General features: G+C 44.0%; 1 protein-coding gene across 2 annotated transcripts in view; it reads right to left on the minus strand.

Annotated features, from left to right (window-relative positions):
- Nucleotides 1–3588: 3588 nt before the first annotated feature.
- Nucleotides 3589–13965, minus strand: part of LOC138663723 (oocyte zinc finger protein XlCOF7.1-like) — a 50209-nt gene continuing 39832 nt past the window's right edge. Inside the window, exon 7 of one of the 2 annotated variants that reach the window (XM_069750040.1) lies at nt 3589–5633. In XM_069750040.1, the coding sequence (XP_069606141.1) occupies nt 4225–5633 (1409 nt within the window). In that variant the 3' untranslated portion in view covers nt 3589–4224. The remainder of the gene's footprint in view (nt 5634–13965) is intronic. The other variant, XM_069750041.1, reaches the window with a different exon arrangement.

The raw sequence follows: 13965 nt of genomic DNA on the forward strand, positions 1-13965 counted from the left end.
GCATTTGGAGAGCCCCTGTGTGCCTATGCAATGGAGCTCCCCCACAAGTGACCCCATTTTGGAAACTAGACCCCCCAAGGAACTTATCTAGATGCATACTGAGCACTTTAAACCCCCAGGTGCTTCACAGAAGTTTATAATGCAGAGCCATGAAAATAAAAAATAATTTTTCTTTTCTCAAAAATGATTTTTTAGCCTGGAATTTCCTATTTTGCCAATGGTAATAGGAGAAATTGGACCACAAATGTTGTTGTCCAGTTTGTCCTGAGTATGCAGATACCCGATATGTGGGGGTAAACCACTGTTTGGGCGCACGGCAGGGCTCAGAAGGGAAGGCAGTCCATTTGGCTTTTTAAATGGAAAATTATCTCCAATCATTAGCGGACACCATGTCGCGTTTGGAGAGCCCCTGTGTGCCTAAACATTGGAGATCCCCCACAAATTACCCCATTTTGGAAACTAGACCCCCAAAGGAACTAATCTAGATGTGTAGTGAGCACTTTGAACCCTCAAGTGCTTCACAGAAGTTTATAACGCAGAGCCATGAAAATAAAAAAAAAATTATTTTCTCAAAAATGAATTTTAGCCCGCAATTTTTTATTTTCCCAAGGGTAACAGGAGAAATTTGACCCCAAAAGTTGTTGTCCAGTTTCTCCTGAGTACGCTGATACCCCATATGTGGGGGTAAACCACTGTTTAGGCACATGCTGGGGCTCGGAAGTGAAGTAGTGACGTTTTGAAATGCAGACTTTGATGGAATGCTCTGTGGGCGTCACGTTGCGTTTGCAGAGCCCCTGATGTGGCTAAACAGTAGAAACCCCCCACAAGTGTCCCCATTTTGGAAACTAGACCCCGAAAGGAACTTATCTAGATGTGAGGTGAGCACTTTGAACCCCCAAGTGCTTCACAGAAGTTCATAACACAGAGCAGTGAAAATAATAAATACGTTTTCTTTCCTCAAAAATAATTTTTTAGCCCAGAATTTTTTATTTTCCCAAGGGTTACAGGAGAAATTGGACCACAAAAGTTGTTGTCCAGTTTCTCCTGAGTACGCTGATACCCCATGTGTGGGGGTAAACCACTGTTTGGGCACACGTGGGGGCTCAGAAGGGAAGTAGTGACTTTTGAAATGCAGACTTTGATGGAATGGTCTGCGGGCGTCACATTGCGTTTGCAGAGCCCCTGGTGTGCCTAAACAGTAGAAACCCCCCACAAGTGACCCCATTTTGGAAACTAGACCCCCAATGGAACTTATCTAGATATGTGGTGAGCACTTTGAACCCTCAAGTGCTTCACAGACGTTTACAACGCAGAGCCGTGAAAATAAAAAATCATTTTTCTTTCCTCAAAAATGATGTTTTAGCAAGCAATTTTTTATTTTCTCAAGGGTAACAGGAGAAATTGGACCCCAGTAATTGTTGCGCAGTTTGTCTTGAGTACGCTGATACCCCATATGTGGGGGTAAACCACTGTTTGGGCACACGTCGGGGTTCGGAAGTGAGGGAGCACCATTTGAATTTTTGAATACAAGATTGGCTGGAATCAATGGTGGCGCCATGTTGCGTTTGGAGACCCCCTGCAGTGCCTAAACAGTGGAAACCCCTCAATTCTACCTCCAACACACCCCTAACCCTTATCCCAACTGTAGCCGTAACCCTAATCACAACCCTAACCCCAACACACCCCTAACCACAACCCTAACCCCAACACACCCCTAACCCTAACCACAACCCTAATTCCAACCCAACCCTAAGGCTATGTGCCAACGTTGCGGATTCGTATGAGATTTTTCAGCACCATTTTTGAAAAATCCGCGGGTAAAAGGCACTGCGTTTTACCTGTGGATTTACCGTGGATTTCCAGTGTTTTTTGTGCGGATTTCACCTGTGGATTCCTATTGAGGAACAGGTGTAAAACGCTGCGGAATCCGCACAAAGAATTGGCATGCTGCGGAAAATACAACGCAGCGTTCCCGCGCGGTATTTTCTGCACCATGGGCACAGCGGATTTGGTTTTCCATATGTTTACATGGTACTGTAAACCTGATGGAACACTGCTGCGGATCCTCAGCCAAATCCGCACCGTGTGCACATAGCCTAATTCTAAAGGTATGTGCACACGCTGCAGAAAATGCTGCGGATCCGCAGCAGTTTCCCATGAGTTTACAGTTCAATGTGAACCTATGGGAACCAAAAATCGCTGTACACATGCTGCGGAAAAACTGCACGGAAACGCAGCGGTTTACATTCCGCAGCATGTCACTTCTTTGTGCGGATTCCGCAGCGATTTTACAACTGCTCCAATAGAAAATCGCAGTTGTAAAACCGCAGTGAAATGCGCAGAAAAACCGCGGTAAATCCACGATAAATCGGCAGCGGTTTAGCACTGTGGATTTTTCAAATCCGTTGCGGAAAAATCCGCATAGGACCAGAATACGTGTGCACATACCGAAACCCTAACCCTAGCCCTAACCCTACCCCTACCCCTAACCCTAACCCTACCCCTAGCCCTAACCCTAGCCCTAACCCTACCCCTAACCCTAAACCTAACCCTACCCCTAACCCTAACCCTAGTTCTTACCCCAACCTTAGTGAAAAAAAAAAAATTCTTTATTTTTTTTATTGTCCCTATCTATGGGGGTGACAAAGGGGGGGGTCATTTACTATTTTTTTTATTTTGATCACTGAGATATAACCTATCTCAGTGATCAAAATTCACTCTGGAACGAATCTGCCGGCCGGCAGATTCGGCGGGCGCACTGCGCATGCGCCCGCCATTTTGGAAGATGGCGGCGCCCAGGAAAGAAGACGGACGGACCTCGGGCGGCCAGGTAAGTATAAGGGGGGGGAGATCAGGGCACGGGGGGGGCGTCGGAGCACGGGGGGGTGGATCGGAGCACGGATGAGGATCGGAACACGGGAGGGAGGATTGGAGCACGGGGGAGGATTGGAGCACGGGGTGAGGGATCGCTGTGCGGGGGGGGTGGATCGGAGCACGGGTGGGGGGGTCGCTGTGTGCGGGGGGGGGATCGGAGTGCGGGGGGGTTTGATTGGAGCGCAGGGGGTGTGATTGGTGCACGGGGGAAGCGGACAGGACGGGGGAGCGGAGCACAGGACGGAGGGGAGCGGACCACAGATCGGGGGGCTGGGGGGGCGATCGGAGGGGTGGGGTGGGTGCACATTAGTATTTCCAGCCATGGCCGATGATATTGCAGCATCGGCCATGGCTGGATTGTAATATTTCACCAGTTTTTAGGTGAAATATTACAAATCGCTCTGATTGGCAGTTTCACTTTCAACAGCCAATCAGAGCGATCGTAGCCACGAGGGGGTGAAGCCACCCCCCCTGGGCTAAACTACCACTCCCCCTGTCCCTGCAGATCGGGTGAAATGGGAGTTAACCCTTTCACCCGGCCTGCAGGGACGCGATCTTTCCATGACGCATATGCTGCGTCATGGGTCGGAATGGCACCGACTTTCATGACGCAGCGTATGCGTCAAAGGTCGGGAAGGGGTTAAAGTGGACTCCAACAAACTGTGAAGCAGAGTGAGAGATCGGGAGTTATCCTGGACACACACTAAACACAAGTTTAATCAGACATCTTTATTAAATGATACACGTTACAAAAAGACAAAAATAAAAAACACACATATCTTGAGTGCAGCTACCTATGGTAGAGAGAGATCATGCAGACAAAAAACACATTAAGGAGGCGTCTTTCAAAATAAACTGAAAATTTGTTTGTATTATTTTTAGCTTTGGGCTGAGATTTCTTTCCAAAAAAAAGCTCTAGCAATAGGGACAGTATTGTCACCAAGTTTATTTTGAGAAAACAAAAATATAGAAACCTTTGTATGCTTGCATGTGACTTTTCTTCTTACTTATAACATGCCAGATGTGTTAACTATGAAGTTGGCCACAAATACACAGATCTATGCATATCATGTTGTTCGCTCCGGTCAGGAAACCCAGCAGCCAAGCTGGGTCTTCCATTCTAAGCATGGTTCTTGTTTCATGCACGGTGGAAATGGGCTAGAGAGAACAGCTAGATGTTTTTAAAGAACCCAGTTGAGTATGGAATCTTACTAGCACTGCATCTATAGCCAGTCATGTTGGAAGAGCTCCTTAAAGGATCGACATTGACTTTTGGTGTAGCTACCGCTCCTCTGAATTATTTGAAAGATAACTTGATTACAGCAATTGTATGTTTTCTTGTACTATATATCAGTAAAAAAAATGACTACTTTCCCTCGGAAGTTCTTTGATGTTTAAGAAGAAGTTATTTGTGGGTAAAACATTTCTCATGTTCAGGTCGTAACAATGTTTTCCAATGTGAGCTTTTTGATGTGCAATTAGAGCCGACTTTTGTGTAAAACAACTTCCACACGTGGTACATAAAAATGACTTTTTCTCTCTGTGACTCTTCCGATGTTTCGCAAGATCTGATTTTTGAGAATAACATTTCCCACATTCAGAACATGAGAATGGCTCCTCCGCTGTGTGAGTTCTCTGATGTGCCACAAGATTTGATTTTTGGCTGAAACATTTCCCACATTCAGAACATGTGAATGGCTTCCACCCTGCATGAATTCTCTGATGTGTAACAAGATTTGATTTCTGGCTAAAACATTTTCCACACTCTGAACATAAAAATGGCTTCTCGCCTGTGTGACTTCTCTGATGAGTAACAAGATTTGATTTCTTGGCAAAACATTTTCCACATTCTGAACATGAAAATGGCTTTTCCTTTATGTGAATTTTCTGATGTGTAAGAAGATTTGAATTCTGGGTAAAAGACCTTCCACATTCAGAACATGAAAATGGCTTTTCCCCTGTGTGAATTCTCTGATGTGTTAGAAGATTTGAATTTTGGCTAAAACATTTCCCACATTCTGAACATGAAAATGTTTTATTCCCTGTGTGAATTCTCTGATGTTTAGCAAGATCCAATTTTTTGTTAAAAGATTTCCGACATACAGAACATGAAAATGGCTTCTCTTTTATGTGAACTCTTTTATGTGTAAGGAGTTTTGATTTCTGACCAAAACATCTCCCACATTTTGAACATGAAAATAGCTTTGCCCCTGTGTGACTTGTTTGCCATCTAACAAGACCTGATTTTCTGGTAAAACATTTCACACATTCAGAACATGAATTTGGTTTCTTCCCTATGTGAGTTCTCAAATGTAAACCTGATTTTCGGCAAACACATTTCCCACATTCTGAACAAGAAAATGTTTTTTTCCTTGCGTGACTTTTCTGATGTACAGCAAGATCTGATTTCTTCGTAAAATATTTCCCACAATCTAAACATGAATATGGTTTCTTCCCTATGTGAACTTTTTGATGGTCAGCTAGATTTGATTTCTTGGTAAAGCATTGACCACATATTGAACAATAAAATGGCTTCTTCCTTCTGCAAGTTCTTTGGTTTAAAAACTCCGTGCCATGACTTTTTTGTTGCTTAACAATCTGTAATGAGTCAGAATAAGGGACCTTTATAAAAGGATAAGCTGCAATATATGTATTTAGAAGGGCTGGCGGTATATGTGGGATATTAACGGTCTCTTCAGTTGTATCTTGTGTGATACCACAATCATCTGCTGTAACATCAGAACTTCTGGTATAGATATCTGCAAAGAATAAACCCAATTAATCATTTTTAATTAGTTACATTTTTACACCATTTCTATATAAAACTTTGTATAAAAAATTATTCATAAAAAAATCATATAGCAAAATGTAGTTAGCTGTAATAATTTAGGTAATATAATATTTATTTAGGAAGACTCACGGAGTTGGTTAAGTAAAAAAAAATGGTTCATTGTGTATGAGAGCTTTTGCTGGTCATTCTCTCAGGTGCAATGATAATGAATGTAGCAATAGGCCGTGACCACAGATTTAGGAAATCAAGTATTGTGCCTGTAGAAACTCAAAGGCAGGGCCATGGCAGTCAGGGTCTTGCTGAAGGCCTCCTTGGCTGCCATGTTGGTACTCCTGTGTAGCCCAGATCTATGTAGGAAATAAACATTCGAATAAACTCTCCTTTCCCCTTTTAAAAATAGACATTAAAAAGATAAACATAATCTGTTTTGCCATGTCCATAATAATCTGATCAAAATATAAAATTATTTAACCAGTACGTAAATTAGATTTTAGGGGATTTGCTCTTTTCAATGCTAGGTAGGTGTTGTGAATTCTGTGGCTGAATTCACTCCTGTGGTCACAAGTGGTACTGCAGCTTCTGAGCTTCCTCCCTCAGGTGTTCTGGTGAGCTCGTTAGCTGCTTCGTTATTTAACTCCACCTGATTCTGTTTTCCTTGCTCCTTGTCAATGTTCCAGTGTTGGATCTGAGCTTCTGGATCTTTCCTGTGGCCTGCTGCTCTGCTTAGATAAGTGCTTCTTGCTTTTTGTTGCTATATTTTCTGTCCAGCTTGTCTTTTTGTTTTGCTGGAAGCTCTGAGACGCAAAGGATGTACCGCCGTGCCGTTAGTTCGGCACGGTGGGTCTTTTTGCCCCCTTTGCGTAGTTTTTTGCTTTAGGGTTTTTTGTAGACTGCAAAGTTCTCTTTGCTATCCTCGCTCTATCTAGAATATCAGGCCTCACTTTGCTGAATCTATTTCATCCCTACGTTTTGTCTTTTCATCTTACTCACAGTCATTATATGTGGGGGGCTGCCTTTTCCTTTGGGGTATTTCTCTGAGGCAAGCCAGGCTTGTTTTTCTATCTTCAGGCTAGTCAGTTTCTCAGGCTGTGCCGAGTTGCATAGGTAGCGTCAGGCGCAATCCACAGCCACCTTTAGTTGTGTTTAGGATAGGTTCAGGTATTGCGGTCTACAGAGATTCCACGTCTCAGAGCTCGTTCTATTGTTTTTGGGTTATTGTCAGATCACTGTATGTGCTCTGATCGCTGGCACACTGTGTCACTGGATTGCCTTCATAACAGTACAAGGAGCCCTTACTAATGATTCTCAATAGAGGGAAAAAAGAAGTTCTGACATCATTTTTTTTTCTCTGCTCTGTGTTCAGTCTTTTTTTTCCCCTAGACATTTGGGTGCTTCAGGACACAGCTGTGGACATGGATTTTCAGGGTCTGTGCTCTTCAATGGATAATCTCGTTATAAATGTACAAAAGATTCAAGATACTATTGATCAGAAATCTATGCTAGAACCAAGAATTCCTATTCCTGATTTGTTTTTTGGTGATAGAACTAAGTTTCTGAGCTTCAAAAATAATTGTAAGCTATTTCTGGCCTTGAAACCTCATTCTTCTGGTAATCCAGTTCAACAGGTTTTGATTATTATTTCTTTTTTGCGCGCCGACCCTCAGGACTGGGCATTTTCTCTTGCGCCAGGAGACCCTGCATTGAGTAGTGTCGATGCGTTTTTCCTGGCGCTCGGATTACTGTACGATGAGCCTAATTCAGTGGATCAGGCTGAGAAAAATTTGCTGGCTTTGTGCCAGGGTCAGGATGATATAGAAGTATATTGTCAGAAATTTAGGAAGTGGTCAGTACTCACTCAGTGGAATGAATCTGCGCTGGCAGCTTTGTTCAGAAAGGGTCTCTCTGAGGCTCTTAAGGATGTCATGGTGGGTTTTCCTATGCCTGCTGGTTTGAATGAGTCTATGTCTTTGGCCATTCAGATCGGTCGACGCTTGCGCGAGCGTAAATCTGTGCGCCATTTGGCGGTATTGCCTGAGATTAAACCTGAGCCTATGCAGTGCGATAGGACTATGACCAGAGTTGAACGGCAAGAACACAGACGTCTGAATGGGCTGTGTTTCTACTGTGGTGATTCCACTCATGCTATTTCTGATTGTCCTAAGCGCACTAAGCGGTTCGCTAGGTCTGCCACCATTGGTACTGTACAGTCCAAATTCCTTCTGTCCGTTACCTTGATATGCTCTTTGTCATCGTATTCTGTCATGGCGTTTGTGGATTCAGGCGCTGCCCTGAATCTGATGGATTTGGATTATGCTAAACGTTGTGGGTTTTTCTTGGAGCCTTTGCGGTGTCCTATTCCGTTGAGAGGAATTGATGCTACACCTTTGGCCAAGAATAAACCTCAGTACTGGGCCCAGCTGACCATGTGCATGGCTCCTGCACATCAGGAAGTTATTCGCTTTCTGGTGCTACATAATCTGCATGATGTGGTCGTGTTGGGGTTGCCATGGCTGCAAACCCATAATCCAGTATTGGATTGGAACTCTATGTCGGTGTCCAGCTGGGGTTGTCAGGGGGTACATGGTGATGTTCCATTTTTGTCAATTTCGTCATCCACTCCTTCTGAGGTCCCAGAGTTCTTGTCTGATTATCAGGATGTATTTGAGGAGCCCAAGTCCGATGCCCTACCTCCGCATAGGGATTGTGATAGTGCTATCAATTTGATTCCTGGTAGTAAATTCCCTAAAGGTCGATTATTTAATTTATCCGTGCCTGAACACGCCGCTATGCGCAGTTATGTGAAGGAATCCCTGGAGAAGGGACATATTTGCCCATCGTCATCACCACTGGGAGCAGGGTTCTTTTTTGTAGCCAAGAAGGATGGTTCGCTGAGACCGTGTATTGATTACCGCCTTCTGAATAAGATCACTGTTAAATTTCAGTATCCCTTGCCATTGTTATCTGACTTGTTTGCTCGGATTAAGGGGGCCAGTTGGTTCACTAAGATAGATCTTCGTGGTGCGTATAATCTGGTGAGAATCAGGCAAGGAGATGAATGGAAAACTGCATTTAATACGCCCGAGGGTCATTTTGAGTATCTAGTGATGCCGTTCGGACTTGCCAATGCTCCATCTGTGTTTCAGTCTTTTATGCATGACATCTTCCGTGAGTATCTGGATAAATTCCTCATTGTTTACTTGGATGACATTTTGATCTTCTCGGATGATTGGGAGTCTCATGTGAAGCAGGTCAGAATGGTTTTTCAGGTCCTGCGTGCTAATTCTTTGTTTGTGAAGGGATCAAAGTGTCTCTTTGGTGTGCAGAAAGTTTCATTTTTGGGGTTCATCTTTTCCCCTTCTACTATCGAGATGGATCCGGTTAAGGTCCAAGCCATCCAGGATTGGACTCAGCCGACATCTCTGAAAAGTCTGCAAAAGTTCCTGGGCTTTGCTAATTTTTATCGTCGCTTCATCTGTAATTTTTCTAGTATTGCCAAACCATTGACCGATTTGACCAAGAAGGGTGCTGATTTGGTTAATTGGTCTTCTGCTGCTGTGGAGGCTTTTCGGGAGTTGAAGCGTCGTTTTTGTTCTGCCCCTGTGTTGTGTCAGCCAGATGTTTCTCTTCCGTTCCAGGTCGAGGTTGATGCTTCTGAGATTGGTGCAGGGGCGGTTTTGTCACAGAGAGGTTCTGGTTGCTCAGTGATGAAACCATGTGCTTTCTTTTCCAGGAAGTTTTCGGCCGCTGAGCGTAATTATGATGTGGGCAACCGAGAGTTGTTGGCCATGAAGTGGGCATTCGAGGAGTGGCGTCATTGGCTTGAAGGAGCTAAGCATCGCGTGGTGGTATTGACTGATCATAAGAACTTGACTTATCTCGAGTCTGCCAAGCGCTTGAATCCTAGACAGGCCCGTTGGTCGTTATTTTTTGCCCGCTTCGACTTTGTGATTTCGTACCTTCCGGGCTCTAAAAATGTGAAGGCGGATGCTCTGTCTAGGAGTTTTGTGCCCGACTCCCCGGGGTTATCTGAGCCGACGGGTATGCTCAAGGAAGGTGTTATTGTGTCTGCTATCTCCCCTGATTTGCGGAGGGTGCTGCAAAAATTTCAGGCGAATAAACCTGATCGTTGTCCAGCGGAGAAACTGTTCGTCCCTGATAGGTGGACTAATAAACTTATCTCTGAACTTCATTGTTCGGTGTTGGCTGGTCATCCTGGAATCTTTGGTACCAGAGAGTTAGTGGCTAGATCCTTCTGGTGGCCATCTCTGTCACGGGATGTACGTACTTTTGTGCAGTCCTGTGGGATTTGTGCTAGGGCTAAGCCCTGCTGTTCTCGTGCTAGTGGGTTGCTTTTGCCCTTGCCGGTCCCAAAGAGGCCTTGGACACATATTTCGATGGATTTCATTTCTGACCTTCCCGTTTCTCAAAAGATGTCAGTCATTTGGGTGGTCTGTGATCGCTTTTCTAAAATGGTCCATCTGGTGCCCTTGGTTAAATTGCCTTCCTCCTCTGATTTGGTGCCTTTGTTCTTCCAGCATGTGGTTTGTTTGCATGGCATTCCTGAGAATATTGTTTCTGACAGAGGTTCCCAGTTTGTTTAAAGGTTTTGGCGAGCCTTTTGTGGTAGGATGGGCATTGACCTGTCTTTTTCCTCGGCTTTCCATCCTCAGACTAATGGCCAGACCGAACGAACCAATCAGACCTTGGAAACATATCTGAGATGTTTTGTTTCTGCAGACCAGGATGATTGGGTGTCCTTTTTACCGTTGGCTGAGTTCGCCCTTAATAATCGGGCCAGCTCGGCTACCTTGGTTTCTCCATTTTTCTGCAATTCTGGGTTCCATCCTCGTTTCTCTTCAGGACAGGTTGAGTCTTCGGACTGTCCTGGTGTGGATTCTGTGGTGGACAGGTTGCAGCAGATCTGGACTCAGGTAGTGGACAATTTGACCTTGTCCCAGGAGAAGGCTCAGCTTTTCGCTAATCGCAGACGCCGTGTGGGTCCCCGACTTCGTGTTGGGGATCTGGTTTGGTTATCTTCTCGTCATATTCCTATGAAGGTTTCCTCTCCTAAATTTAAACCTCGTTTTATTGGTCCGTATAAGATTTCTGAGGTTCTCAATCCTGTGTCTTTTCGTCTGACCCTCCCAGACTCCTTTTCCATACATAATGTATTCCATAGGTCGTTGTTGCGGAGATACGTGGCACCTATGGTTCCATCTGTTGAGCCTCCTGCCCCGGTTTTGGTGGAGGGGGAATTGGAGTATATTGTGGAGAAAATTTTGGATTCTCGTGTTTCTAGACGGAAACTCCAGTATCTGGTTAAATGGAAGGGTTATGCTCAGGAAGATAATTCCTGGGTTTTTGCCTCTGATGTCCATGCTCCCGATCTTGTTCGTGCCTTTCATGTGGCTCATCCTGGTCGGCCTGGGGGCTCTGGTGAGGGTTCGGTGACCCCTCCTCAAGGGGGGGGTACTGTTGTGAATTCTGTGGCTGAATTCACTCCTGTGGTCACAAGTGGTACTGCAGCTTCTGAGCTTCCTCCCTCAGGTGTTCTGGTGAGCTTGTTAGCTGCTTCGTTATTTAACTCCACCTGATTCTGTTTTCCTTGCTCCTTGTCAATGTTCCAGTGTTGGATCTGAGCTTCTGGATCTTTCCTGTGGCCTGCTGCTCTGCTTAGATAAGTGCTTCTTGCTTTTTGTTGCTATATTTTCTGTCCAGCTTGTCTTTTTGTTTTGCTGGAAGCTCTGAGATGCAAAGGGTGTACCGCCGTGCCGTTAGTTCGGCACGGTGGGTCTTTTTGCCCCCTTTGCGTGGTTTTTTGCTTTAGGGTTTTTTGTAGACTGCAAAGTTCTCTTTGCTATCCTCGCTCTATCTAGAATATCGGGCCTCACTTTGCTGAATCTATTTCATCCCTACGTTTTGTCTTTTCATCTTACTCACAGTCATTATATGTGGGGGGCTGCCTTTTCCTTTGGGGTATTTCTCTGAGGCAAGCCAGGCTTGTTTTTCTATCTTCAGGCTAGTCAGTTTCTCAGGCTCTGCCGAGTTGCATAGGTAGCGTCAGGCGCAATCCACAGCCACCTTTAGTTGTGTTTAGGATAGGTTCAGGTATTGCGGTCTACAGAGATTCCACGTCTCAGAGCTCGTTCTATTGTTTTTGGGTTATTGTCAGATCACTGTATGTGCTCTGATCGCTGGCACACTGTGTCACTGGATTGCCTTCATAACAGGTAGGTATAAATAATAAGGGATTGCTAAGTGTGAACATATAACCCTTAAAAAGTATGTTCATTAGAAATATTTATAAAACACCACCTAAAGAAAACCTTAGTGCACAAATAACGTGATAGACTAACCAATAATTAAACAATGTACTTCATAGATGACTGTTTTGAAACACCATCTCTTTGAAACAGTCAAATATATTCTAAATGACAGCCACTATAATGTCTCCTCCTACTCACACCAGACCATAAGTGGAAAGATTAAAGGGTAGCAGGAGGGACAAACGGGCTGGATAAGCTCAAATGGAAAAAATCTCATGTAAAACAACACATGCCCTAGGAAGCCATACATGTCCACTATCATCTCTACCTGCCAGCAGAGGTTGGCACCCTAAAATACGATGTTTGGCGCCCCCGCATCACAGTGGCTGTCCGTCACTTACCCTTCAAGCTCTGTCCTGATATACAGCTCTGGCAAAAATTAAGAGACCACTGCACAGTTTTATAAAAATCAGCTTCTCTACATGTCTGACAACCATTCCATTCCAGTGTCAGTTCAATTCCAACCAGAGAACACCTCATTCTACTTAATGTGCATCTGATTAGGTGATCACTAGTGATGAGCAAATATACTCGTTACTCGAGATTTTTCGAGCATGCTCAGGGGTCCTCCGAGTATTTTTTAGTGCTCGGAGATTTAGTTTTTCTTGCCACAGCTGAATGATTTACATCTGTTAGCCAGCATAAGTACATGTGGGGGTTGACTGGTTGCTAGGGAATCCCCACATGTACTTATGCTGGCTAACAGATGTAAATCAGCTGCGACAAGAAAAAACTAAATCTCCGAGCACTAAAAAATACTCGGAGGACCCCCGAGCATGCTCGAGAAATCTTGAGTAACGAGTATCTTCGCTCATCACTAGTGATCACCTGAACCAAATCTTATTTAACAAAGGAAAGTATAAAAAAAACACTGCTGTGGTGTTCACAATCCTATTGTAATAGGACAAGCTGGATGGCAAAACAAGTGAGAGTAATATTCCAAAAGTAATAGGAATTAAAAAATAACTTTTAACCATGCCAAAGAAGTTGAAAAGAAAAGTCTTGAGTGAGGAAAAGAAGGGCTCAATTCCTTCTGTTCAGGCAATGTTCCCCAACTCTGAGGACTGTTTTTTCCTGTAGGACAATGTGCCATGCCACACAGCTATGTCAATCAAGGTGTGGATGGAGGACCACCACATCAAATCCCTATCATGGCCAGCCCAACCTCCATACCTGAACCCCACTGAAAACCTCTGGAATGTAATCAAGAGGAAGATGGATAATCACAAGCCATCAAAGAACTGCTTACATTTTTGTACCAGGAGTGTCATAAGGTCACCCAAAAGCAGTGTGAAAGACTGGTGGAAAGCATGCCAAGACGCATGAAAGCTGTGATTAAAAATCATGGTTATTCCACAAAATATTGATACTGAACTCTTCCTAAGGTAAAACATTAGTATTGTTGTTTCTAAATAATTATGAACTTGTTTTTTTTTTTTTGCATTACTTGAGGTCTGCAAGCAATGCATTTTTTTGCTATTTTGACCATTTCTCATTTTCAGAAAATATATACAAAATTTATTGCTTGGAACTTCAGAGACATATTGGCAGTAGTTTATAGAGAAAAATTTGTATTTTACTCAAAAAGTATACCTATAAAGAGAAAAATCAGACAAACTGACAATTTTGCAGTGGTCTCTTAATTTTTGCAAGAGCTGTATATACAGGGAGCCTAGACCAGACAATAAACAACTAGGCTAAAAATGGAGAAGGGATGCTGGGGATCACATGGTAGGTAAAGATAGATATTACTTATTCTGATGCATGTTGGTATAAAATGCTTCTATGCCTCTGACTCGACGCGTTTCTGCTTAGGTGGTTCATCAGGAGGTTACAGTATGCTCATAAGAGGTATAGATGCTGAAGGATGATCAGAAGCCCATGGCAGTGTACCTGGGCCAAACAGAATGTGCTCTTAAATATGGCCACATAGATTGGGTAACCACCCACCATGTGGGATGATAGGTCCCATGC

Source organism: Ranitomeya imitator, chromosome 2 (genome assembly GCF_032444005.1).
Source record: "Ranitomeya imitator isolate aRanImi1 chromosome 2, aRanImi1.pri, whole genome shotgun sequence".
Classification (NCBI taxonomy): domain Eukaryota; kingdom Metazoa; phylum Chordata; class Amphibia; order Anura; family Dendrobatidae; genus Ranitomeya; species Ranitomeya imitator.